This window comes from Platalea leucorodia (assembly GCF_965183815.1).
Source record: "Platalea leucorodia genome assembly, chromosome: 1".
Taxonomy (NCBI): Eukaryota; Metazoa; Chordata; class Aves; order Pelecaniformes; family Threskiornithidae; genus Platalea; species Platalea leucorodia.
Genome location: NC_138823.1, coordinates 97,279,643 through 97,307,402, shown reverse-complemented (window position 1 = coordinate 97,307,402; position 27,760 = coordinate 97,279,643). Strand labels below are relative to the sequence as shown.

Sequence of the window (27,760 nt, the reverse complement as noted above, 5' to 3'; positions counted from 1 at the left end):
TTGTTCTGCCCCTGTTCCCTGTCCACCTCTCCTTTTCCCCACATATATATGACCTGGGCCGTCTGGCTGCTAGGTGTGACCTCAATATCATCACAATATTGAAGATAACTTAAGCGGAGACTTCAGAAAGCACACATCTAATAATAAAGCTGTTTGCAGAAAACTGGGGGAATTCCAGAGAATATTACAAGGCTAGAAGGATAGGTATGCATACAGAAATAACATAAACCAGACTTGATTCTGATGTCCCAAGAGAAAACACTTCTGTATCAATATTATGCTTGCCTTAGGAACAAAGAAATGCCTATCAGCATCCTTATTACCTTTAGAAAAAAAAAATATAATGCTAGTATGCACACACACGTGTGACTATTTTCAGTAAGTTTTATCAGGATTAAACAGAATAGTACTAACTACCACAATGATCTAAGGCTAAGGGGTACCTGACCATTCCCAACATTGCCACCAGTGCCTCTGGCTCAACAGCCCCCCAGCCTATATGAGCCATTGGTTAAAAAAACAACGCAAAACCACGCAAAAGTGTCTCTTATGAATGGCAACCTGACATTTCACGGAGGTCGTTCCCATAATGTTTAGAAATTAGATTCAAAATAGGAGAAACAGTGAATGTAATTCTACTGCCACGAATAAGAAAAAACCAAGAGTTCTCAGGTAGATAGGACCCTGAAACAAATCCCTCTCTAAATTTGGGATACATTCTCCTGCAAGCAGAAAAACAAGTTAGACCAGTCACTAAGAGGAGAAACATCTTCCTTTTTCTGTGTTTCCAAAGGAAGTAGGAAATTTGGTGCAAACGCCACCCTTTTCTCAGAAGTGGATTTCTACAGAAGTTGAGGTGAGCAAAAAGCCGTTCACAAGACAGACGAAACACGCAGCCCATCCCAGTCTATGACAAAAAGTAGCTGGAAATAAGCTTAGAAAGAGTTCAAGCACTATTTACAGCTTAGACTGTAAATACACAGAGTGAAAAATACAGCTACTCACGGGCACGTGTTGGGCTACAACAGCTGCTGGTGTAAGCGGTGCCTGATGCTAGCTTTAAACTGGATTTGTCAGAGTGGAAGTACCAGACCTGAGTGGAGCCTGAGCCACAGTTACTGACTTGAGTGCCAGCGGGCAGTGCCGATGGGCCTGCAAGGGTCGCTCCGTCACTTTCAGCGGTGGCCTCAACTCTGTCAAAAATCGACATTAAAAACTCTGCAACTCCACAAGGGCCACCCAGCTCTCCCATGCCGCTTCCAATTACATATTGTGCTTGAAACCGCTCTGACATAAGTAAGGATACTGGCAAAACCAGTCCAGTGACACCATCACTCTGAGCAATTTCTTTGCCAAACAAACGAATAAATGGTCCGGGTGAGCAAGACGACCTGCCTCTACCACCCTCAGCACCAAGAAAACTTGTAGCTGGTGGATCAGGCTGCAATGAACAGGTTCCCTGCGCCACTCACCTGCTTCTGCAGGGATTTGATTTGGAGAGAGCATACTTCGACGTGAAACTCCACAATCACTGGACCAGGATTTTTCATAAGGAAAGCACAGTATGGCAGGAGCAGGAAAAAGAAAAATTAAGGTTTTTGATGCTGCTTAAACATGCCTATAGAGCTACTGGATATGAGCACTGAGAAATATCTGAACTCATAAGCTTACTAACTTTCATGCTGAACTTCACATTTCAAATTAGCAGCCACTAAAAAATTTCTATGTTGAAACATTCCTAAAATTCAGCACTTCAGGTTCCCTTATACAAGATTTTCTACTATTTTAGAAGGACCATTGCCTGCCCTGTAAAGTTCCTCTACTCCCTTTCGCTTTTCCCTTTTATTTACTGAGAATGTTTTGAAGGTTGGTTTGTTTTTTTTTTTTTTAAATATTTATTGAAACGCTCCATTGGAAAAGGACAGTACCAATACAAAATTATTTCTTTAAATCAAGTCACACATTTCAATAGCATGTAACGCTTACCTTGAAAAGAAGTCTGACAACTTTTGTTTACATGCCTTAACTTGCTCATTTGCATTCTGTAAAATATTTTGAAGTCATTAACTGACAGTTACCATATCCTCTATGGTACACAAAAGAAACCTTCATCCTGCAGCCACAGTCATTTTGTATCATTAATCTGCTGCATGATTCAAGCACATCTGGATTTCTGGTAAGAGCATATGACCAATAATAAAAACTATACATAAACTAGCTCAGCTTGGACTCCTGCATTCATTTGGGAAATTGTCAGCAGAAGCTCTCTCCTTGGTTGTAGCTCTATTGCTCGACACACAGCGCACAGGAATTGTTTGTGGAAACATTTGGTATTTTTAGGCCTGGCCTCTCAATGGGAATTCCACACTGGAAAAACCAGTATAATTTATACACTCAAACCCCTCACTGTGTCCTCCACTGCGAATTTACATACAGGGGGTAGAGGGTGAATCGCTCAGCTATAAGCTGGAATTTACAATTGTGTTTAAGCACCTGCTGAAAATAACTAGGAATTATGCTCCTGACATGAGTACACGCTTCTCTTTTTGCTGCAAAGTAAAAGCCTCAGCTTAATACAGGACAGGAGTACACATAAAATGAATCAACGTTGAATGAAAAGCCACAAATCTGCTCTGGTAATTCCCAGTTCCTGTCTTAGTTGCACAAATATGTTCTTTTAATCTAGTTTTTAAGGTAAGATACTCTGTATATAATTTATATAATCTGTACATAATTTTTTTTGGGGGGGGGGGGGGGGGGGAGGAAGCGAGTAAAATAACCTGCAAGAAAAACATATTTCCAAGGGCATTAAGCACAAATGGAAAGGGAAAGTCAGGAAGAAGCAAAGACGACTCAGCTGGAATATTTACCCTCTTTGTCCTCTCAGCTGCATGCTCCAACGTTAGTGTCAGCTACAGACAGGTACAGACAAAGTTTTCCTTGGGGAATATATTTACCCACTTAACTGCAAAGTAATACTTTTCTTTGTGACTGTATGGAGGATTTTGTATACACTGAGCTTCAGAGCATTGCTGTACTTCCTCACCACCACAGAGGCACAGTTAATAGGAAGGGGATGAAGCAACCACTGTGACTTGGAAGAGCATTTCTGTAGCAATTCTTGAGCTCCAGTTTCTGAAGAGAGAAAACGGGTGGGGTGATTGGATTTGTCTCTGGAAAAACCTCAGCTCTTTTTCCAGTAGACTTTTTACTTAAAAGTCTGCATTGTTGTTATAACGATTATTTAGTATATCTTGTAAGAGCACCAAAATAAGCAAAGCAGTGTGCGTATCAGGCAGAGCTTTACCAGGGGAGCAAAGGAGTAATGCGCCAGGAGAGCGACAGCCCTTAGCAGGCTCCAGGACGGTTTGCACGCACCTGGTCAGGGATACGACACAAAAAGCTACAGTGTGGCTTCACGCACCCACGCTGCAGCATCGTTAGCCTTCTACAACTTTAAAATGCTAAATAAGCATATATGCAGTTCCCACAGTGGGATTTACATACGAAGGAAGGAGCAAACCAGGCATTTTAAAATTTGTTTACCAAACGCACTTTTCTCACGCAGGCACGCATAAAGGATAAGCCCACGTCGACTTCAACCACACAGCATCATGCCAAGTTCCTCAGCACTCCTGGGCACAAAGATGGCAACAGTGACAGAGAATAGCTTTTCCAACCTTTAAACAGCCAGAAGCCTATTCCCTTTATCTTACCACGAGGCTCTAACCCTTGTGATTCACGTTTTGTGATTCCTAGGCTAGTGCAGTTCTCCAGGCACAAAGTCAGCTGCTTCACGGAGGCTGCAGCCAGAGCGGAGCCCCGCAGCCTGTGCAGCACTGGGGCCAGGCTCCTGCTTCAGAAATTAAAAGAGTGCGAGCCCTGGTCCACTGCACAGGCTCGCCGTACACACGGATCTGCGTGTTCAGAGGCATGTCTGCCAGATTCAGCGCAACAGCCCAGCTGAACCAAAGACACACAAATGTAGTTGCAGGGACACAGAGGAGGACTTGGCCACTACAGAAGGGAATTAATTCTTAGCGGTGAGACATCCAGCTGTTAATTACTTCTCAGGATGAATAAAAGGCTAACTGTATCTTCAGGCACTTCATTTCAATAATTCATTCACCGCCGTCAGATGAAACTCATAAGAGGGAAGAGCAGACTGGGCAGCTCCTGGAACTGGTGATGCTGTGCAGGCTCGTGTCCCACTGGTACAGTAAGGCAAGGGGCCCCTGGACAAACACATCTATATCTCATTAACCTACACCCCGTAGCACTAGGCACAAATACATGATGGGGCAGGGGAGAAGTCTTGTGAAGAGAGCTACACAGCTCAAAAATTTTAGGAAGGCGTTTCGTTGGAAAGCACTGGGTCAGCGGTGACCACTGCTACCTGGGGCAGCCAGGAAAGACCTGGCTTCATCCCCCAGCATGACCCTAAACAACCATTGCAGGGCCTGACCCAGCAAGGGCTTTGGGCGCAATAGCTCTTCAGGCTTTAGTAGAGAGTAGGTACCTACACACTTCGGTTAAGCTGTCTCTTGATCTTCCTGTGCCTCCGCTTCTTGACTTTGTGGTAGCTGTAACAGCAATACCTTGTTTTGAAAGGTCTGTTGAAAGAAGTGCAACAAAAAACACAGAAGCCCCAATGACAGTTGCTGAAAAATGTTACTACTGAATTGTTTTGATTTTGGATGACTTCAAGGAGGATAGAGAAAAATGACGGGATGAATGCCTAAGTCAGTTCCAGCTCTCTTCTTCATTTTTCTTCTAGCAGAGAGAGAAGAAAACTGACTGCACGAATGGTACTCCACCACCAATGCAATAGTAAAAACACAGAGCACCAAGTAGTTGGGTATTACCTATGCAGCAAAACTGACAATTGTGAGTTACTTGGGTTTGGCACTGCCTACGTCTAACAGTTTTGGAAACATTTGAGGCAAATGGGGGGGGGGGGGTGGGGTGGTGGAATGTAAAACAAAATAAGCCAGCAAGATCAGTTAGAGACTTGCTTGCTATGAGAGAGGGGCGATTGTTCTATTTGTTGTTTGCCTATGTCTACCTCCTATCCCTTCACAGTTCTCAAAACCTCTGGCAGTTCAACAACAACAGAAGCCCCCCTGCGTAAACAGAAGTCCTTGCTCTACAAGCCCAGATAGAAGACTAATACAAAACCTTGCAGAGGATATCATAACTAATGCAACAAAAATATACCCGGTGGAAGGGGGAAAGGAGTTGTGTCATCAGAGGGCACAGAAAGAATATCGAGTTTCCTTTGGAAGAAAGAGAGTCAAATTACCCTGTGCAGGAATTCCCTTTCCAACGCACGGGCACAGTATGTTGTCTCTCCTTTTGGACAGTCCCATTAGGTGGAAAAGGAACCATGGCTTTTCAAAAGCATCCCACCTTCCTGATGTTATCTCCATGTGAATATTCCCCCCCCCCTTCAAAGTTCAATCGTTCTACCTAAGAATTCTTTGAGGAACTGAGTTCAATCCTTGTGTAAGGTGTCAATTTTTAAAGAGGAATCATTTAAAAGGCAAAAGATGAAAAGCAAGCACACAATGTAAAAACAGAGAGCCACAGGGAAGCAAAGGAGGGAGGAAGGGAGGGAAACGATTTGGTTTTGCCTCTCTACAGAAACTGTTTTGATACAGTATCCCCGTTGCATGAATTTTCCATATGCCTGTGTCAGATCCACTACTTTAAGCCACAGAGCTGTCAGATGCTCATTTTTTATGGCGCGCTTACGTGGCAGGCCAACCTTTCTGTTGAATCAGTCAGTTTTTCACAAAGCCAGGATCTGCGACCCAGAAAGAGGTACATGCTCTTTTGGCCAAAAGTCTCAACTTTGCGGCAGAAGTGAGTCGGCAAAGCAAATCACTATATTCTGGTACCTACAGCTGTTATCAGAATCAGTGCTTTTACATGAAAAAAATAAAACGTTATGAACAACATAAGAAATAGCAACTATTCTGCACACTCACGTGAGGCAAATATCACAATGGAAATGCAGATTTAAATGATCAGATGCTATCAAAAATTGGCAATTCTTAAAATAATCCAGAAAAATCTCACAAACTTTTGTACATGCTCAACTTTGTCTTTCACAAAATGAGGAGCAGGAGACATTTAGTTCATGAACAAAAGCCTTAATACTTCAGCTGAAACTTAAAGTGTGTTGTAGACTAAGTAGAATCTGCAAAAAACCCAAATGAAAATAAAACCAACCCCACCACCACTTTTTTCGTTACCCATATCTGATTAAGAAACCCCGTAATCTCACAACTAAGTGAAAATATCAGTCACGTAGGTATCACTTTACAAAGCTGAGGGAGGTGGGCGCATCTCCTGCACATTTTGTACCTCACATCCCCAGCCTTTAGCAGCTGAAAGATTATCTCCATTCTCCATGCCTCAAATTTTGCTAAAGTAAAATTGCATATTTAAATACAGCATAAATGCTAATCAGGATGTAAACATTTAAATTACAGAATGCAGATCCGTTAATCAAAAGTGATTACCAGCTTTCTTTCCATTTACTGGGGGTTCTTCTGTAAAATATCGTCTTAGTTACTCTGTTGCCAAAACTGTGTTTTTAAAGCCTCTTGGAGAAAAAGCTGATTAGTTATAACATTGGCTCAAGAGACACATTTTACACCAGTGTTTACTAGAAATGCAGACTGAAATTAACTTGCAGGTAACCAGTACATAATTGTGCATTTACATTAACCCTTTCTGTTAGCTTAAAAACAGGCTTTGTCTCCTCTGCCCCTTTTCCTCGCATCAGTAGATTTTAAAGCATTTCAAATTTCTGAATGCCCTTCCAGAAATACGTGGTTAACCAGAAACTTTCAGCTCTGGAATCCAAACACTGACCACTACACAGCCTTTTCAGGCCACTATTTTCAGCAAATAACACATTAACGTTCAGATTCCTCCCCGTTTCTAAGTATTTTTAAATAGCTTTTTATAATTAATACATCCAACTACAGAAGGTCAACATCGGTGAGCTAGGACTGTTGCCAGACATGCTGTGCAAATTGTGATCTCCCAGCCAAGCTGAAAATCAGAAATTCAGAAGCTGCATTTATAAGCTTTTAATACCTGACCACAGGCGACATACTAAGGTCCACAAGAAAATATCTCCACGGGTTCAATCTATCTTTTACCCTCCGTGCTACAGACACAGGACAGAGGATGAGAGGCACGTGGGGCACACCAGCCTGCTCATCACACACTCTCTCTCCTGAAGCCCCCTTTGACAGTCCAAGACAGTAAACAGGAGAGATCTACTGTGCAAATCTGCTCAGCATTTTACTAAAGCATGGAGGCTGAGCATTCAAAAAAAAGGCTGCTAGAATGTGACTCTCCTACAGAACGGAGAAATCAAGAACTTTTACACCCCCCCCCCCAAAAAAAAGTACAAAAGTTACTGTAAAGTTGGGAAAATATTTCAATATTAACTCTTTTTTTGCACCTCCAAACAGTCTTAAACGTGTTTATACAGAGCTACGAGAAATGCAACCACGCGCACACTTGCTCTTTCATCTTGGAGACACTGTAGAAATACTGCCTAAAATAACGGGGTCAGGTTTCAGATATCCTGAAAATCCATTACTTGGCATTGCTTTCTAAGCGTGTTACAGAGAGATATCACATTCTTCAAACCTGTGAGCTTTGACTCTTAACACACTGTGCTTCTCTACAGCCAATTTCTTCTGCTTTCTCAAAGCACTGTAAAGATGTTATTCCTGAAGAACATACTTTGTTAACTGTATTTTTTAAGGCCTCATCACATAAACTCCGGGTCGCTTCAACAGAAATGTCTTTACATCTACAACTTTGTTCAGGGAGCAAACCAAAGCATGTAAGATGTTACCAATATCAAAGGTTTGTGAGGCTTAAAAACAGGGGGAAGAATCAGGGAGGAGTAAGACGACACTCTGAATTCGCCTGTTTCCTAGATGCCCACTAGGCTGTTGGTTATCTTTGCATTAGCAGGCAGAATGGTAGAGAAACAATATCCACAGATAGTGAGAACTGGAAGTCACTCTGCAGAAAAAGAACGAGAGAAGAAAAAAAGCAAAGAGGAAGAAAAATATAGAGAAACACCCCTTGCAAAAACAAAAAGAAGTTGTGAAGAAAAAAAACGTTAAAATGATAGTCTGAAAGAGGAATGTGCTATTCATTTATTTTTGTAAAGGCATGATAGAAGCCAGACATAAGATACCGGAAAGACATTAATAATTAAAACCTGTTTTGTGCTGAGGCCATATCCCGCCTGGATGCCTGTGAAAACTTCCCACGAGCTCTGGGACGTGCCCCGATCTGCCTACGGTGCCCGCTCACTGTAGGATATGGGATCCCTCCGGCAAAGGCCCCAAGCAGGAGATCCCAACCTGCTCCATCAGGGAATTTCAGAGTTTGCCCTGACAGTACTCTTGCATATGCAGATGACACACCAAAACAACCGAAAGCTTCAGAAAACCATCAACTGTTAAGACTGCAGGGCTTCTGAGCAAGCCTAACGACTAGCCTAATTAATGAGCCTAAGAGAGGGAAGACTGACCGTTTCAACAGGGAAGCAGATCTACATTTAGCAGCCAAACAACAAAAACCGGCTTTCTTTCTACCACTGCGGCAATGGATTTCATGTACACAAACAGGGACGGCAGCCAGGTTCTACAGCAATCCTGGTACCAAACCTTGCTGAAGAGGTGCCGAAGACAAACTGCATTTCGCAAGTCTGACAAACGTAAAATCATCCTGTACTAGAACAGCAATTCCTCTGGTACCTCCAGAAGTTACATCACTGTTTCAGGTTATATTCTAGAATTCTAAGAAAAAAAGGAAAAAGCACGTAAAGAAAAAACACTATTTTAAAACATGCTAACAGACACATATACCTGGACATAACACACATACACAGTGTTCTAAAACAAATCTAAGATTTTATTGGCATAGAAATATACTTCGTTTAAAATAAAGAAAAAACACCAGGGGACAACATAATTAAATGTTCCATAAATTGTTATCACGAAAAGGGGTACTATCCCACCCCCCTAACAAATGCATGGAATACTTGAGACAAATTCAGCAAGTCTGCTGTGCACACTACATAAAGACTTGTTTGAAAATTATTAAATCATCCCTGTAATAAAGTTTAGTATTTTCACAGTTCCTACTCTGCCTCTTAGCCACAACAGCATTGCCGTTACACTGAAGAAGGCAATTCTCTTTTAAGATTCAAGGCACTGAACTATTACAACATACATACTTAGCTCTGCATCTTGACAACTGAGAATTACAGGAACACTTTGGCATATTAGATATTTTGCTAATAAAAACTATAGAGTGAAATATTTTAAACACAATTAATACATACACGATTGTGTTTCCTTCATAGATCTGGGACAGAAATAATTCTTTCTGTAAGAAATCCTGAAGCAGGGAGAAAGGTAAAATCTGTACTTCTATGGTGTAAGAGACATGCACTCCTCTTCAAAAAGCACAGCGGCTAGAGATCCCTTATAGGTAATGGAATAGCAAAACCACCACAGAAATTATATTTTAAGTGCCCTTTCTAAACACGTCTTCCTTTTTCCCGGCTCTGTATCGTGCCTGCATTGCAACCTTTAGGGTAAGAACAAGCGTGCAATCTCCCATCTGACTTAACAGAGCTCAGTAGTTAAAAAACAATGCCATTCAACATTAACTTACCCTACTTCCTACCCCCCCAAAATGAGGCCAAGAAATCAGAGGAAATCATGCGGTGTGCTCTGGATGTTCCATGACTACCACTGCTGGCAGGGCATAAGCCACATATTTCATAGGTAACTAGGAACACACACACAGTTGTTTTGTAGCGACGCTACACCACAGGCTCCTGCTGAACCGATGCTTTTCCTCCCCACAGCTCGTTCCAGACCTTTCGAGATTTCAGCCCGGGAGGTCTGCCCCGGGATTTACGAAGGGGACTTGGTGGGAACTTATCTTTTAAACACACGGGAATTCAGGGGGGGAAAAAGTTCACAGGGTATTCAACACAGGAACATGCATTCTCTACTTGCTGCTTCTGCTAGTAATCCAACACGTTAAACCCAGTTTACTGCATTAACCAGATTCAACTATATGAGCATCAACAGAGTCTTAAGTCAAAGATGAAATTTTCAAGTACACAGACTTTTTCAACTTCACCTTAACAGAAATCCTCCTTCCGCTTTTCACCACCTGTGGATCGTTACAAAGACATTTCTTCCTCAGTCTGCCACCAAAGGTCATACGGGAATCGCTAAGTCAGCATATTCTCCGAGCAGCCTCATTCTGAGAGAAGCTTTAAGGGCATTTAAAAAGCTTGTGCGCAAAACCAAACAGTACTGCCCTGCCTACTGAACAAGAGCTTCCCCACTTCCCCCGCAAATGCGTCACCAAAGGCCGTGCACATCTGCCGTAGGGGTCCCCCCCTCCTTCTTCTTAATGTAAATATTCTGAGTTATGATACATTTAAACAAGTTGAAGGAAAGACTGCACTTCACCCAACTCATCTAATTTGGAAATTTAACGTCCAGTTTATTCATCTGTTTTAACATAGCAAGGAAAAATCTTATTTTTCCAGCTGAGTAAGAGCCTGAGTTTCTCTCTCCATAATCTCATAAGCCATTACCGAACTAAAATGCTTACTACAGAAGTCCAACACACCAATGAATGAACAAGTCTAGGAAATACATACTGGTATAACTAGTTCTTTGAAAATGTGTAGCTCTAGGAAGTCTCCTTTACATTTTCCAGCACATTTACAGCAGTTTGCAATTTGAAATTATATTGTCTGATCATAAGAGGAAACTCAAAATACGTGCCATGAAAATGAGTAATTTCAGAATTAAAAACCAAACCAAAACAACACAACGCCAAAATAGATGTGCTTCCCGAGTACACCAAGGTGGGCTACAGGGTGACTGTTTTGGTGATAACGACTGACTGTGGTTAGAAAAAAATAGTTTTCACCTCTTCAGCAATTTTGCAAAGTGTTAGGTCAAACAGACACTACCCCCTAACACGCAGACAACTGTGTGTCGTTACTGAGCTCCCTGAGCAAGGGCCTGCAGGCCTGTCCACCCTGCCAGGGACCGGGAATTCTTCCCACAGCCCCAGAATCCTCGCCCGGAGCAGCAGGTAAGCATTTATCACACAAACCCTTTCAAACATCGTAACGCAGGCACAATGCAAGTTTGAAGGAAAGAGTACTATGCTGCAAATTCCTTCGGTACCTTTTTTATTAAAGAGAATTCATTGCAATGAGATGTTTTTAAATGGCAACAATGCTCTTGGAAAGTTAATCGGGCTAGCTAGGAGACTGTGCACTAACAGAGCCCACAACTGCAAAGTCTAGTGGACTGATGCTCAAAGTTTGAAAATACTGACAGGAGTGTCAACAGAGAAACTTGCAGAGTTTTAAAGCAGTAAAAAGTCAATTAAGAAAAATGCGAGACCATAAACCTTTGCCTTTTTCACAACAGCCATTTAAGATGTAGCTGACCATACACCTGCAAGGAAGCTCTCTTAACCAAGCTTTTGGAGGCTATCCAGGATTTTGCTATTTACATGTTAATTTCTAATGGTTACATATTAGAAGTGGCTGTTGGGTTTTTTGTCTGTTTTTTAAGTAAGTTCACACACACAGACATATACACCCCCCATTAAAAGAGTTACCTTACATATACACTAACAGCAAACCAAACCTTTTCTGAGAAGCAAGGATTTAAAACAAACAAACAAACAGTCATATTCTTCTAAATGCTCCTAAGAAAGCTGGACTCATAAAATGTAATTGTTCCTGGGCTCAAAAGACTGGACTTGGTTTCATCCCAGAGCCAACTGCCTGCTTTAATAGAAATGTTTGAAACAGCAACTGATGAAATCTTACTTTTTGTTTCTCTTTTCACAGCTACAATTTTTTTCATGACCTTCCTAACACACTGGAGTTCATGCTTCAGCAAATGCCAAATTCCGTAGCATTTCTTACTCCACGCTCAATTAGCAATAAAGAAGATACAGGATGTAAAGGTGAGGCAGAATTACAGATCTGCACTGTTTCCACTTCACTGTATTCTGAAAGAAATCTAACTGGCTCACACATAGCTTTTAAGCCCCAGTTCATTGCAGCTTTTTCCGTTTCGGTAGGAATTCAATTTTTTTTAACCTTACCCTTCACCAGTTTCTTCCAGCTCAAGCCTGATTCTAATTGCAATTACAATGATTTTATATTCCATAAAAACCACAATTTGTTGTTTTCTGCTATCAAGAGATCAGAACTAAGCTCCTTCCTCCATTCTTTTTCTTCTATCAACATTTCTGCAGGTATTTCTTTGCAATCCGGTTAGCTGGAATACCATTCTTCTATCCCTCTTCTTCATGTTATTTTAACTCCCTCTGAAAGCACCTATTTTTGCCACTGTCTGTATCCAGCAGACTCTCTTTGCATTATCCCCATTTTCTTTTCCTAATATTTAGCGTGCATATGCAGAAATCTATAAATACAAATTCAAAGCTGACAGTGCCAGCTACAATCAAGTTTGGCTTTCTGGACCTCTTTTTAATTGCTTAAATCTTAGCCAAATTTTGTTCATTCTGAATGAAAGTTCTGCGCCAAATTTTAAAGGCAGTGTTTTATTTTATTTTTAATTAAGGTGTCAACTGAGACCAGTTCAGTTTCCTGCTGGTTTACCAGTACACCGAAATGCTTAAAGTCATCCATTAAGAACCTCCATTGCTTCCCAGTTTTGAAATCTGTCAGCAGAACAGGGGAGTTCTGGAGGGAAAAGCTAAGAAACTAGAAATAAGGAATACACCTTTTGTTATCCTTATGAAAACCTGTACCTGTCTTTGGACAATTAAAGAAGCTCAAAAAGCCTACTGCTTACACATGGCAAATAGAGATTTCCAACATAGTTTCACAATGAGTTCAAGCAAGAGGCTCAAGACAACCCTGCCTCTGCCCTGTCCCTCCCCGGCTGCCACCGCCGCCTGCTCCAGCAGCAGGGTGTACAGCATCAGGGAACCAACCAACCAACCCAGCACAAAAATTACCCCCCGCCTGTCATGCTAGAATAACTCACTCTGGGTGCCACTACTTCTTCCACCGCGGGGCCAGCGAACACACGAGCGAGGAGGGCAACACAACGTGGGAACATGCATCTGAGGTGGGGGAAGGCAGGACGGCTTCGCTTCCTCCTCCTCCAGCGGCAATGGCTTAAACCGGTCTCGAAAGCAACTGGGAAACGATGACATTAAAGACGTTCCTCTCTAGAGACTCTTCCTGCAGTGAGTATTCCCTTCTGGCTGCAGGGGCTTTCTCAGCAACAGCTCGCAACTCTGCAACGTGACGATGAACCGGTGGGAGCGATTTCTTTCTCGGCTCTCCAGCCCCTGGTCCACGCGGGGTGCGTCAGCATGCTGCACGGCTCAGGCAGCGAACGCCTGCCTTGCAGTTTGAGGTCCCGACACATCGATGACTCACATGAGAAGCGCGGTGGTTCAATACGGTGGAATTTCTTGGTTTTTTAGTTTGGTATTTTAAAAGCTAGGAAGTAACCTTTAAGAATACCTTTTAAATGTTAAGATTGTGAAGCGAAGCAGCAAGAAGTTAGAGAATGCCAAAAGTAAGGGTGTTTACGTGAACTAAGCTGGTGTGCAAAATGTGTTATGCTCACTGCTTGGCTCTGTTTACTACCAGTTTCTGCACCATCTTTTCCGTTATTTAGCCACCAAGTGTCTGCTTCACAACACTAACAACTTTATCTTCTGAGCCCTTAGATGCTGATGTGGTACTGGTATCTCCAATTTACAGGTAGAAAAGAGAGGCATAGAGAGACTACAAGATTTGCTAAAAGTGCTGGCTGATCTTGGATCTTCAACTTAAGGCACCTAGACCTCGACTTTTTTTTTTTTTTTTTTTTTAAAGGTACTTAGCACTCTTGCAGTATTTTGCATCCAGACCATAGGCATAGCGGACTGACTGCAGTTGGAAAAACTCAGAATTTGTGCCTGGGCATCTCAACTCAGGCAAAATGCAGCGCACGCAATTAGTGGCTGGCTGCAAAGGTTAGGTGTAGCAGAATCACTCCGTCCCACACAACAAACTCAGTGGTAGAGGCAGGAATTAAACACAGCTGTCTCAAGGCAACGCTGAACAGTGCTATCCACCCTACTATTCTTTCCCCTCTTGCAATCCACTCTCAACAGGCTTTTGTCCATCGCCTGTGGCCACTGACATAAGCCCCAACCATCCTGTGCAGTGAACAGGACTAGACCCTGTTGAAAACACATGATCAAATTTAGGGACACAGAACGACAAGAGAGGAACAGGACAAGTGATGGGAAAGGGTGGCAAATTACAGCTTTAAATCCAGCCTTTCTTATACTGCAGAGTATTTTAGACAGTTTTTCCCATGTAAATATAGACATTATTCACATTACAATAAAATTTAAAGGCTGCAGCCAAGATGATCTTTAGTGTGCAAGATGTTGGACCATACATACTGTAAGAAACAGCCTAAAGATCTTACACTCCGAGTAAAACAAAAACAAGCAAAAAAAGGAGAAACATTATCATTCTACATCCCAGATGAAAAATACAAGGCACAGAGAGAGTACTTGTATGGTCTACAAGAGATCTGGTCTATTCATTGCATTACAGGTGGATCTGCTGGTACTCCAGCTGATGGTACACCAACAGAGCCATGCATTCTCTCTACCTTCATGAGGGAGGTTTTGGGTTCAAATTAGGTTTGTAGAAGAAATTATACAAAACAATCCAATATACAGAAAAAAGAACTGCTGCCGAATCAAGGGATATTTCTATAACAAAGTCAGCAAGTCAAAACTCTGACTTCTTGTTCCACCTGTGTCTCTCACGCTCCAGAAATTTAAGCAAGACACATATGCAGCATCTTTACAGATATCCACAGGTACACCACAGAGCACAGACCCCTAGCACTTCTGATGGACCAATACTGCATCAACACCCCCCCAGAAATACCCTAAAGTGGAGCGCTATTTTTGTCTCAGAAACAATACCAAGACCCAAAAGTCAAATGTGCTTGCACATTTCTTTTGAACCAAGCAAGCACAAGTTACAGAAGTGAGCCTTGAGAAATCACAGCAGGTTTTTTAGGTCATTTGATGCAAATCATGAGCTAAAGCACAGCATACCAATCGATTCTCAAGTTTTATAGACTACACGACCAAACACTAATAAGAAATATCAACCTGTCAGCTTTCAGTGCAGACCGGCCTATTTCAGTACTGAAAGCACATCACAATTTTAAACCAACTCAAAGAGCCTTTGCTAAATCACACTTAAGACCTAGTAGATGCCTAGCCCTTCTGGACATCGTAAGGCCCAGAACGTATCCAGCTTTCCAGCAACCTTAAGCACGCTTTTCAGATTACTGCAAAGCTATCAAGCCATCGAGCAAAGCGATGCGTATTATACTTGCATTTCCTTATCAAGTGCAAGGTGTTAAAAGATTTAGAGACTGCTGTTGAACTTTATGGGCCTGTCCGCCATTTGTTTCAAATAGAAATATTTGATAGAGAAGGAAAAACAGAAACAGCAACAACTGTCTTCTTTAAAATAACAGAAAGCTTATCTAGAAAGAGACAAAGTTAAAAATATTTCTGTTACAGTTTTGTATTGGCAAATCAGAGCACTGTGCTAAACACTGCAGACGTAATAAATAAGTTTTCATTTTAAACTCTGCAACTGGGTACTTGTAAGTAAATAAAAACCTGAGTTGTTTTTCCGTCTATATCCTCACAACCATCTGACAACAAACCAAGCCCACTCAGCCCTGCTAAAAGCATGATACTCTAATGTAACTGTACTTCTGGGAATACATTACAGCTTCTATGCAATGTTTTGTTACACCTGTGTATCAATTGGCCATGTAAATATAGAGTCTAACCGCATGCAAAGTAATCTTTTTGTTAGTTTTAGTGAGCTAAAACTTCATACAACAAAAAAAGTAAATTAAGAAAAGACAACCTCTGGATGTCTGAGTAATACAGATATTCTCCTCTTTTGCAGCACACTTACTTTCTGGAGGGGGAGTGATGGTGCTTTTGATTAGCAACACGATATGCATCTTTAAGAGACTAAGAAAACATCAGGAACACCTGCTTATAAACTCAGTTCCAGTCACATAGCTGACAGGTAACCCATGCCAGGCTTTTCCTAGGCACGCCTTTGGCCTTCACCTTTGAAACTACTGGGCATTTTCCAGAACTTGCACGCATCCAATCCACATCCTTTTGAGACCTGCAAAACTAATCTAAAAACAGATTTTAGCCACTCATCCCTACTGCTGGGGATGGCCATGGCTGTTAAGCTAGGCAGGATGCACAGCTCCTCCTACCAAAGCAGTCATTTTTCATGTAAGGACGTATTCGCAGTGAGAAGCAGGGAAGGCTGATGTGACAAAACAACATAATGAAACGAGCACAGCACAGCAGATGCCTTACTGGTACCCTTCAGATACAACGCGCTCATTCAGCTGCAGTCGGGCATTAAAACCATATCACTAACACATAGTCATGAAAACAAATGGCCAACTAATCTAATTTTTTTTTTGATTTGCAAAATAATGCTTCCCATATCCTATCTTCTTGATACAGTTTTTTTTTGTCCTGCTGTAAAATCAGGTTAGCGTAGCACTATATTGACTCATCTATAAACAGACACTGAAAGCCAAGAAGGGGGAGAGGACCCCAGCACATAAAACAAACAAACAAACAAACAAACAAACAAACCAACCCCCCCACAAAAAACCAACAAACAAACCACAAAAAATAAATTTGATCTTCACTGATCCTGATACTTCAGGGCCACTGCTCATCTGCCAAAGATTAACCTGTCAGCTCTCTCAGAAGTATACAAAATAAGTAGAATCAAGCCATGTCACAAAAAGAAGAGCCTTAAGGTTTCCTGCCAAAATCTTAAATTTAGCTCCCTATATTAAACAATGATCCTTCCTTTTCCCCAGACAATAAGGTTGCTTACAGTAAACACAGGCAATATTAGAACCTTCAAAACTTATCCCTATGCTGCAGCAAACCTCAAATTAACTAATGGGAGGGGCGGTGTTTATGGTGGGTATTTTTCTGTGTAGTTTTTTTTGGGGGGGAAGGAGAGAGGGATTGTGTTGGGATTTTTTTAGGGGAAAATATTTTAGGTTCTTGGACTTGATTGTTTATTGTTCAGGATGACTTGGACTGCACGTGCAACCCAAGTAACTCATCTGATGCAGAACAGTATAGAGAGTGTCAAGGGTTGTTCAACAGCGATCTCTCAAAAAAGTTAAACATTGATGGGCTCTGGACAAGTCCAGTTAAAGCTGTTGGCGATTTGATTGCTATGGGGCAACGAGAGGGGTTGGGACAAGGGAGGGAGAAGCCAGGTAAGGGAATGGAGTGTTCTTTGTACATGGTACAAAAGGTGACAATCAGGTTTAGACAACTTAAAAATACTTTTAACCTAAAAATACAGGTTACTTAATCTTACATCTTTGTCTTCCTAAAGTTATAAAACATAAGAGTTTGCCAAGTTTCACCTTCGACCACAGACATTTACTCGTTTTGCAGATTTAGGTATCATCGGTACTAATTACCATCTATTAAACCACAGGGTTAAAAAAAAGACATTTTTTAAAAGTTTTGACGGTTAAGAGTGTCAACTTAATGGGTCTAACTTTGCAAACGTGAAAATAAGCTGTCAGAAAACAGACCTGTGAAGTCTTTTAGCCTCCTCAAGTTCCAGCAAAAACTGAGAGTTTAAGCAAATATTTTCTGTAATATTCTCAGAGACTGACAAAATGACTAAAGAAACTGAAATCCAGTTCTCCTCATTATCTAGACTAAAAATGGAAATAGGGCATAACTAATGAGAAGTAAACTTGATTTTTCAAATCACTTCACCTCTAATAATCCACGATAATAGCAACATAGGCTCACAACGTGTTGAAGTTTGCAGCACCTGTGTAGTTCTAACAATCATTTAACCATTCCAACATAATTTCACATTATGGTCTCACTGTATACCTGTATTTCCCTTCTCAACATTTAACCCATCTTAATTCATTCAAGAACTCCATTAGTTGTGGAAAAATAGGAACTGATGAAAACTGCTATTACAGGGGGCGATAAAAGCTAAATGACTGGGGAAATTACGCAAGGCAAAAAAAAAGGCAATTAATTTCTTAAACAATTAAGAGTTTAATTAGATTATTTATTTTAAATGCATTTACTTAAGTGAATAGAAAGCTTTACAATAGACTTAACTCCTCTTAAGTTTCAAGCAATAAAAGAGTAGGTATCAGACAGTACTAAAATTAGATCTCTCTCATATTTTATCAGAAAACATAAGCTCAGCTATGTCAGCAACTTGGTAAGCAGCAATATTAAAAATCAGGCTCCAATTTACTGCTTCACATTCAGTAAGAAGGGGAAAACGGCATCACCTAAATGTGAAATTCCTGATCTGTGATGTAGGTTTATCCATCACACTGAACGATGCTGCTCAGCACTTCCTGAATAAAGACACTGCAAAAATGTCTTCTCTGTCAGAGATTGTTAGTGGTAGCAGTGATACAGCCCGCAAACGCGAGGTCTCGGATACAGCTGTATACGCTAGGACTTGAGAGCCTCTCTCAACTGTAAACTAACTGAAACACATGCGGATGTTTGTTGCGTTTTGGCATAAAAAGTTAAAACCGGAATCAAATGCTGTTCCTGCCCCCAAAACTTTATGTTGATACTTGTGGTTTTGTTATCGCTTTTATTCTCGGAAGGGATGCTTCCACACTGCAACTGTAAAATTCATATTAAAAAAAGCTGATGACAGCTACACGTGAGGGTGCAGGTGGAAGCACGTTCTCCCAAAAGCTGCGTACGAGGGTGGGGATGGAAGAGTGTTCTGCCGCAACACACACGCCTGCTCGTCAACTGACCGGTATTTTTTTTTTCCTCTCATTTAATTCCTTCAGGGCCACTTCTACCAAGACAGTAACAAACAACCATAGGATCAGATTCCTCACATTCATCTGCCAGTCCTGGGCTCGGTTAAGTGCACTGGGATTTTGTTCAAGGAAATGTCTGGACATATAAGCTTGCCAGTTTGTGGAGCAGGTCGCTTGCCTGCTTGCTCCTGTCCATAGCCAACAGGCTACCAGTCGGCTGTGCGAAGGCAGGACAGCGAGGAGACCAAGGTCAAACCTAGCAATGCCCGAGGTGACAGAGATGATAAATAAGTGGGGAGGCATGCATGGGAGGAGAGCTTGATCCCCTCAAAAGCAAGCCAAATTGATTACTATTGAGAAAAACAACTACCGGCTGTCAGATCTCGTGCTGCTTCTACGTTACACCCATTTCCCACCTCCCTGCATATTTCAACTGTAAATTCTCTAGTAAGGAAACTACGTCTTCCTTTGCATTTTCAAAGTTCATGCTGGTCATTGCTGTAAGCTGGAGGATATCAAGAATGCTGTCAAGCACACAGACGGCAGGAATAAGAACAGGTTCCACTTTTTTCTCTCAAAATTAGAGCTGCCTCGCAGATGACTCCTAAAAACTTGCTTGCGAACTATTTTTGGATCAAAACAGGCTTCTTAAATACATATTCCTTTAACCTCATAATTGAAACGGCAACCGAGCTTCCCAAGAGCTTTTCTTTCTCAGCTGAGAGCTACATACCTCTCAGATTTCTGGGATGTATCTGCTTTGTCCGAGGCATTTTCCTCTAATCTCATACACCACTTTCTCCTCTCAGAAACGGAAAGTACAGCAAGCAGAGAGATGGCAGCTCCATAAACTTGTCAAAGGGGTCAGTTAATCCGTATGCTAAAAAAAGAGACAAGAAAAGTTATGAGACAGATGCATTAATAAGGAAAACAAAGATACCTATCTGCTCCCTTTCATCCTCAAACGGCTACGGAAATTAGCGATCAGCAATAAATATTTCTGTACCTATCTTTTTACGGAGTGAAATGTTCCAATATCTTAAGAAAACTACATCAGGGTGAAACTCCTTTTGGGATTACTCAGGAAGCATGAGAAAACTAAGACACTTTTCCACATTCGTCAGCTGTTTTCTAGCCAGAAAACATCTTCCAACAACTCGTGTCCCATGCAAGTAAATCCAGAAAACTAAACAAAATTTGACATCAGGCTTTAAGATACAGATCTTCATCTCGGGGTGGGGGGAGAACAGAGTGGAGGGCAAACACGCACTGCATCAGCAATAATCCACCCTATTTGTAACATCAGTCACCTCCGATTTCCATACACAGAGCGTGCAAGTCCGGAAGAACTCCCCATGGGATATTTCTGCTGAAATATCGACGTACAGCAGAGAATCACACCGGCTCTTGACCCACCTGCAAACTGTGGCACAGCAAGTTTTGTGCCCTGCTGTGGCCCTACGTGGCTGTGGCAGCCCCTGCATTTACAAGGGGCTGCAGCCAGCAAAGCCCCAGTATGGATAAACCCCATGGACCAGGGAATTCTTTTAGTAGCCTAACGCACAGATTTGCTGCTGAAATGGTACAAGCCTACATTTGCATCCCCAAACCTACACCTTTTTCAAGACTAACAAAACTTTCTTACTTTTCAAATATTCTTACGATTTACTTCCAGCTTAAGGAGCACTTTGCTTAGTTTCCGAAATCCTATAGAACGTGAAATCTCCCACAGAACTATGGCAAACTACTTCGGCACAAGAACTCAAAAAAGAAAATGACTGCTGTAATTCCACTCTTCCAGCTAAACAAAATAAAACATTAACAACTTTTCACTTTTTTTTTTTTTTAAACAGTAATACTACCTCAGGTTAATAGATTTTTTTTTTTTTTAAGTTAACACTAGGAAAAAATTTTAAAAAGGTATGTAAACTTCAGAATGGCCCCTAATATTGACAAGTTGATTAAGGATAGCTACTCGAAGGAGGAAGTATATAGAATTTTTAGTATTTGTTACAAATATTAATTTTTTTTGTTAAGACAACCATGTTTTTGCAAAAATTGAATTCAAACCCACTTAAAATAGACTACTTGCAAACACTCCTCCAGTCTACAGAGTGTTGAGGAATATAATCATTAATTTTTAATGTTTCTTTTGTCTGTTGCTGCATAAAAGGACCCAAACAGGAGAAGAAACTGACTGCAACTGACACAAAGGAAGGCTAGAAAATATTATTCTGACTAATGGTTCTTCACTAGGGTATTACTGCACGTTAAAGGAAAAACAAGAAAAAAAATCCAAAACAGAGCACACAGCCTGTCAAGTTGTTCACTCATAGCACTTCATCTGCAAGGATAAGAGAAAGATTTAGAAATTAAATAAAACCTTATGCTAACAGGTCCATTTTCCTGCTCTTGGACACAGTGGCTGGATTGCTTGAAGCAACAAGCACCCCCCCGAGCCCCCGTCCCCCTTCGGTGGGAACGCTGGGTGCTGCTGGGCGGAGGGTTTTAAAGATTACAATAAAGACCACCACTTCTTTATGCAAGTTATTTGGAGCCGGAGTTTGAAATCCCCCGGGTATCCGTAAATCACAAGCACCTCCCGATGCTCCCCTGCAGCACAAATGACATCTTATTTACGCTTTAAAACCACCGATTTCCCCCGCTCACCAGCAGGACTCATCCTTTCGGGGGGAAGAGATGGCCGTGCGAAAGCCACGGCGGAAACACCGCGCAGGACCCACGCGAAAAGTCATTCCCTGCTCCATTTGAACAACAAAAAGGGAGAGGGAGAAGCGGGCCTTCGCAAACGCAGCGGTCACATATTCCTCCCCCCCACCCCGCGGCCAAAAAATGCAGATTAGGGAGCGGGGCGGGGAGGCAGCCGGCCCCGGGGCCCCGAGCCGTCGGTATGTGCCAGCAGGGTTGCGAAGGGAAGGGGAAGGGAGAGAGGACGGGAAGAAAGAAAAAAAAAAAAAAAAAAAAAAAACCATGAATGAATAAAGAGGGAGGAGCCTGGGAAAACCCCTCTGCAACGCCGCACCGAACAAAGCGCTGCACACATGCCGGGGGGGGGCGGGGGGGCGGCCGCAGCCCGGCACCCGGCGGGGCCAGGGGGCGGGAGGAGCGGAGCCGGGGCTCCGCGGCACCCCCGGGCCCCCCCGCCCCAAACCCCGGCTGCAGAGCGGGGGGGGGGGGGGGGGAGCGCACAGACACGCAGACGAACGCGCCCGAGCGCTGCCCGCCGGGGGCTGGGGGTGCCGCCGGGGCGCGGAGTCCCCGCGCGTCCCGGAGGGGCCGCGGCGGCCCGGGGGCGGGGGGGCAGCGGGGCCTGCGGTCCGCCCCGTCCCCGCCCGCCCCCCGCCGCCGGCGGAGGACACATTGTGTTGTGGCTGCCGCAGCTCCGCGCGGAGGGGGGCGCCGGCCGCCGCGGGGGGCGGCGGGGGGCGCCCGTCCCGCCCCGCACCCCCCCCCCTCCCCCCGGCGCCTCCCGAGCCCCCCTCCCGCCCCCCCGCGGGGCCCGCTGCAAACCTGGCGGAGGGGCCGGCGCGGCGGCGGCGGCTGATGGCGGCGGCGGCGGCAGCGGCGGGGAACGCGGCGACCCCTGCGCGGCGGCGGCGGCAGAAGGGGGGGAGGCGGGGGGGGGGGGGGGGGGCCGGGAGCCTCCTTCACTTGACAACCTCAAACACAAACATGACCCAGCGCCGCCGCCGCCGCCGCGCCCGGGCGCAGACAGACAGACACACGCACACACACGGCCCGGCACCGGCACCCACCCCTCCTCCTCCTCCTCCTCCTCCTCCTCCATGCACCGTCCCCCCGGGGCCGGCCAAGGCGCCGCCCCCCGGCACGGCCCCCCCCGCAGCCCCCCGCCGCCGTGCCGGCCGGCCCGCGCCCGCCCCCCGCGGCAGACCCCTCCTCCGGCCGCCCCGCCATGTCCCACACGGGCGCCGACCAGCCCCGGCCCCCCCTCCCCGCGGCCGGGGGGCGGCGGGGGGGACACGCACGCACAATGCGGGGGGACCGGGGCGGGGGGGGAAGGAGCCTCCCCGGAGGGGCGGGGCGGCCCGGGCGCATCCGCCGGGCTCCCCTCGGGGAGAGACGCGCGCTCCCCCGCCCCGCCCCGCCCCTCCCCCCGGCGCCCCGGTCACTGGCGGGGGGAGGGGCGCGCGGCGGCGGCGCGCGGGGGGTGGGGGGGTGTTTTACCTTCTCTCACTTTCTATTGCAGGAAGCGGGGCCGGAGCAGTGACGTCACCGGGTCTCCCGGCCCCGCCCCCTTCCCCGGCCCGGCCCGGGCGGGCGGGGGTGGGGGAGGGGTCGGGGGAGGGGTCACCGAGGGGGTTTCCTCGCGGCCCGGTGGGGGAGGGACGGCGGCGGAGCGCGAGGCACAACAGACGCGCCGCGGGCCGGCTTCCCCCGCCGCCGGCACCGCCGCCTCCTCGCGGGCGGGACCCCGCCCCGGCCCCGGCCGCGGCCCCGCCCGCCCCCCGCCCCGGGCTGTGCGGCGCCTCCGGGGGCGCCGAGCCCCCCGCCGCCGCCTAACGGCCGGGGGGGAGGGGCGCCTCCTCAGGGGGTCCGGCGCGAGGCAGCGCCTCCCCCGAGGGCAAAAGTCGCCGCCGCCGCCTCGGGGCGCTGCGCCGGTGCGCGTCGCGCTCCCCCCTGCCGCGGCCCGGCCCCCGGGGCACCGGCACGGCCGGCCGCGCACACGCACGCACACACACACACACACACACGCACGCAGGGAGCCGGGGCTGACGCGGAGATCCCGGAGGTTCCTCCCCGCCGCCCGGCCCGCCCGCCCGGCCGGGCTTCCCCGCGCCCCCGCCGCCCGCTCTGCCCCGGCCCGGCCCGGCCCGGCCCGGCCCGCCGCGCCCCGTCACCGGCGGGGAAACTCACCGCCGCGCCGCGCCGCGCATCCCCCCGCGGCTAACTTTTCATCCCGGGCGGCAGCGAGCCCCCTCCGCCGCTGGAAGTGGGCGGGGGAGGAAATACGAGGAGGAGGCGCGTCGTGCTCTCCGCTGCGGCGCCCCTTTTTTGGCCCGGGCCGCCGGGGTTTTTATTTTTTTGGTTTTGGGTTTTTTTAGTTGTTTGTTTTTTTTTTTTTTGCCGGTGGGGGCTGTGCCGCGGCGACCGGGTTCCCGCATCAGCCGCGCGTGTGCAGCCCGCGGGCGTGCGTGTGTGTGTGCACAACCTGTGCGTGTGCGTGGTCCCCCCGTCCCCCCCCCCCCCCCCCCCGCCGGGAAACGCCGTGCCTCCCCCTCCAAAAAGGCGGGGGGGTCCTGGGCCGGGCTTTCGGCACCGAGGAGGGGTCTTTTGTCTTTTATTTTCATCCGGGCTGCCCGACAAAGAGGTGTCGGCAACTTTTCGTTACCGCTCGGGTTTTCCACCGGGCTTTGCGTTGGGAGCCGGCACGTGATGCCTTCAGCAAATAAACCCAATTAAATATTTCTTGCGTCACCTCGCTGCTCTCCCTCCTCCCGTGCCTGCGCTCAGCTGTGAGCGCTTTGGCCATGCGGCAGCCTTCGCTCCTAAGACCAGGGCCTGCCTTAAGGTACCACGACCACCGTTTCCAGAGCCTTAAGAGTTTTTCACAGGGCCCTCTTTCAGACTGCATTTAATCATGCAGGGTTTTCATAAGGCAGGTGAGTACGTTCATCCCCGTTTCACAGGGGAAAAACCGAGGCGGGAAGACACAGAGTCGCTCATTGCAGAGCTGCATACAGACACGAGACCACTTCTGTCTAAGCTTTTGGCCACGGGCACTGCCTCTCGGCTATTTTTCCTCTGGAGTTCACTTAAATTATACCTTGAAAACATTTATGGCTTCCAGTGGTGGCAGGTTCTCTGCTGTGGGTAAGCTGTCCGGCCTCCTGCCCAGAAGCAACAGAAGTATTTGCTACGCAGAAGGCAGAAGTAAGTGGACGGCCTACCTTCACACTGCCAGACTAGTCTGCAACCTGGCGGTTAGGGTGAGAGATGGTATTCATCACAGAATTAGAGATTTATGGAAAAATCAGGCCCTCAAAGTGTATCTTCAAGGAGAAACGTTGTATTCTACCACCCCAGTTAGACAAGAAAGTGATGATTCTTTTGCTAGAGACTGTGCTTGTCTTCCCCCTCTAGTTTTTAGCCTTAGGGCTTTGGCTTGCTAAAGAACAGAATTGCCATTAGCCCGACCGCACCAATATGAATACGATCCTGCAGGTGCCGTAAGCTTAAATTAGCGTACCAAGTCTGACCAGTCACGAACCTGAGATCAAGTGACCTCTGAAACCAGCTCTGGACCTCTACTTGTTCTGTTCGGCTGCCTCCGAGCGTCTGTCCTGCTGGCCTTTGCAGTACACAGCATCTGGCTCCTTCCTCTTCTCCTCATCATCTGAAAGCTTCAGGCTGTTGTCACCAGAGGCATCAGGGAGGAAGCATCAGATGCCAGCCCTTCCTCACAAGACGCCTGAGAAAAAAGGACCCACCACAGCTGCTGCTGGTGCCAAAGGAAGTCCTAGGTCACCCGCCTCTTTGCAAGGACCTGAAAAAGTTCAAGGCAGGTGCTCCGATGTGCAAGCTGAAATGAAGGACAAACAGCAAACACCCTGGAGCCAGCGGGAAACTGTTCTTCTACTAGAAGTCAACCTGCATCCCACCCAGCAGCGTGAAAATCCAGCTCTCTCACCACATGGATGCGCACAGGAATAAAATCGGTGCCCTTCCTCTGCAAACAAGCACAAGTATTTTTACAAGAATGAGGTGTCAAAGAGGAGACAGATCCCCAGGGAGGCATGGGGCATGTCAGGTGGTGCCAGCTGATCCACCCTTGGACGTAAAACCAGTCACGTCGAAGTCAGTTTGGGTCAGAAGACAAAAGGCAGAACTGAAAGTCTGGCCTCGTGAGGTTATTCCCATGGCCAGCTGAAAAAGTGGCCGAAGAGGCAGCTGTGAGCTGGTGACGCTCCTCAGCCTGCTCACCTGGAGGGAGCAGAAGCAGGGGCCAAAGAGCCCTCTCCAGCCCAGCTTGGCGTTGCTCCAGCAGGCTTCCCTCTGGGCAGGTAGCAAATACAGTCCCAAGGGTTTTGAAAAGGCAGTGCACCGGGCTGTTTATCCTGGGCAGACCACTTCATCTTTTTCTGTCTGCTTTTCCATCGGTAAAAAGGAAGTGCATACCCACTCAGTGAAGTGCTTTGGGAAAAGTACTGTGGATGACTGCTAGTAGGAGGCACGTAGTAATCTTCTCAAACCTGCAAATGAGGGAAATTCTTTAAAAGTTTTCAGCGAGATCTAAAATGCCACATCAGTATGCACATTGAAAAAAAAAAAAAATCCTTCATGGCAGAATGTAGATACTTTTAAAATGTCTCCTAAAAGGAGCCCTACAGGATACAGATTCCCTTTAAATGACTGTGTGTATATCTGAACGGGGAAGATTATTAAGGCTTTTTTCTTTCTAAAACTCCACTGCATTTTCAGGAGGACACCTATTTTTAAACACCCTCTAGATTTACGCTCGAAACCCCTACGCTCAGAAACTGGTATTCTGTAATGGCTCACAGGTATTTTATGTATAAATATATACACATACACACATTAGGCTCTCAAGAAACCATGATACGTTAGGTACTTTTAAATAATTCATTGTTAAGCACCCCATGATAAATCTCTAGTTGAACAGCATGTGATTTTGCTAGAAGTCTTGGTATATATTGAATGTGAAGCACTGTGGTAAATTTAACTGTGCTGAGCATCAAATGTGAAAATTTCATATTGTACATTACATCCTGACATGCAACTGAGAATCTTTATTATTAAGGCTTCAGGGAATTTTTGAGGGAACTTCTGAAGTTCTGAAAAGAAAACACAAGACTGAGCTCTATTTCTCTATAGAAGTTGAGATTTTCTTAGAGAAGGGAAATTCCATAAGTAGTCTGTATTGAATTAACATGAAGGTTTTGCTAAAAGAACTGCTGTCTATTAGCTTGTGCTCTGAGGCTCCTCGTTTGGCGCTATTCAGATGAAAGTCAAAGTATCTTGGCTCCCCTGGCACGAGCCGGTGCTCAGAGCGTTTCCAGGGCTTGCCGCTCCTGCGGCGGGGCCGGAGAGATAGGGCAGCAACCGCTGCTGCGAGGGGAGGCCATTTTCCCCCTTTTCTCCAGCAGTAGCTGTCACCCCAGATACTCGCAACTCTCCCTTGTCAGCAACGGCCAGGCGCTTTCCTGGGGGCAGGCGAAGACGACAGCAGGGACCTGGCCATGCACCGCTCCCCGCAGCCTGCTGCTCTGGGCAAGGAGCTGGTCCTGGTGGGGACGTTTTGCATGGCAACGATGTCCTGTATCTCCTCTCGCAGGGTGTCTGAAAGGGGAAGTTGCTTTTACGTTGCCCCATAAGTTGAATCGGTTCTTTCTGATTTGGACAAACTGGCATTATGCAATGGAAAAGTGTTCCATCAAAGAATTTTGTCCCAACCTTACTTTTTACTTATATATATATATATATATGCTGCAGCTGCATGTGGTGGTCACTGGCATGGACCCCTGAGGCCAAGGCAAAGTGCAAGTCTGTCCAGCTTCAGGTTAATCAAGTCATATAGGGAACAATTCCCTGACAGAGCTTCACCTTTTTTCCAGGTATTACTAACCAGACATTTCAATGAACTTCGTGATCACCAATACCATATTTAGTTACTTGCACCGTGTTCATCTTAATGATATCAGTGTGTCTCGGACAAGAATAACTGTGTTTAAGATGCTATG

At 45.7% G+C, this 27,760-nt stretch overlaps 1 protein-coding gene across 5 annotated transcripts in view; it reads right to left on the bottom strand.

Moving 5' to 3' along the window:
- HIVEP1 (HIVEP zinc finger 1) overlaps positions 1-23,992 on the bottom strand; it is a 131,667-nt gene extending 107,675 nt beyond the window's left edge. For 4 of the 5 annotated variants that reach the window (XM_082311949.1, XM_082311951.1, XM_082311950.1 and 1 more), the window contains exon 1: positions 13,122-13,527. In XM_082311949.1, coding sequence (XP_082168075.1) covers positions 13,122-13,293 — 172 coding nt within the window. In that variant the 5' untranslated portion in view covers positions 13,294-13,527. Of the gene's footprint in view, positions 1-13,121; positions 13,528-19,752; positions 19,900-23,915 lie in introns of those variants that run through there. The other variant, XM_082311952.1, reaches the window with a different exon arrangement.
- Positions 23,993-27,760: the final 3,768 nt, after the last annotated feature.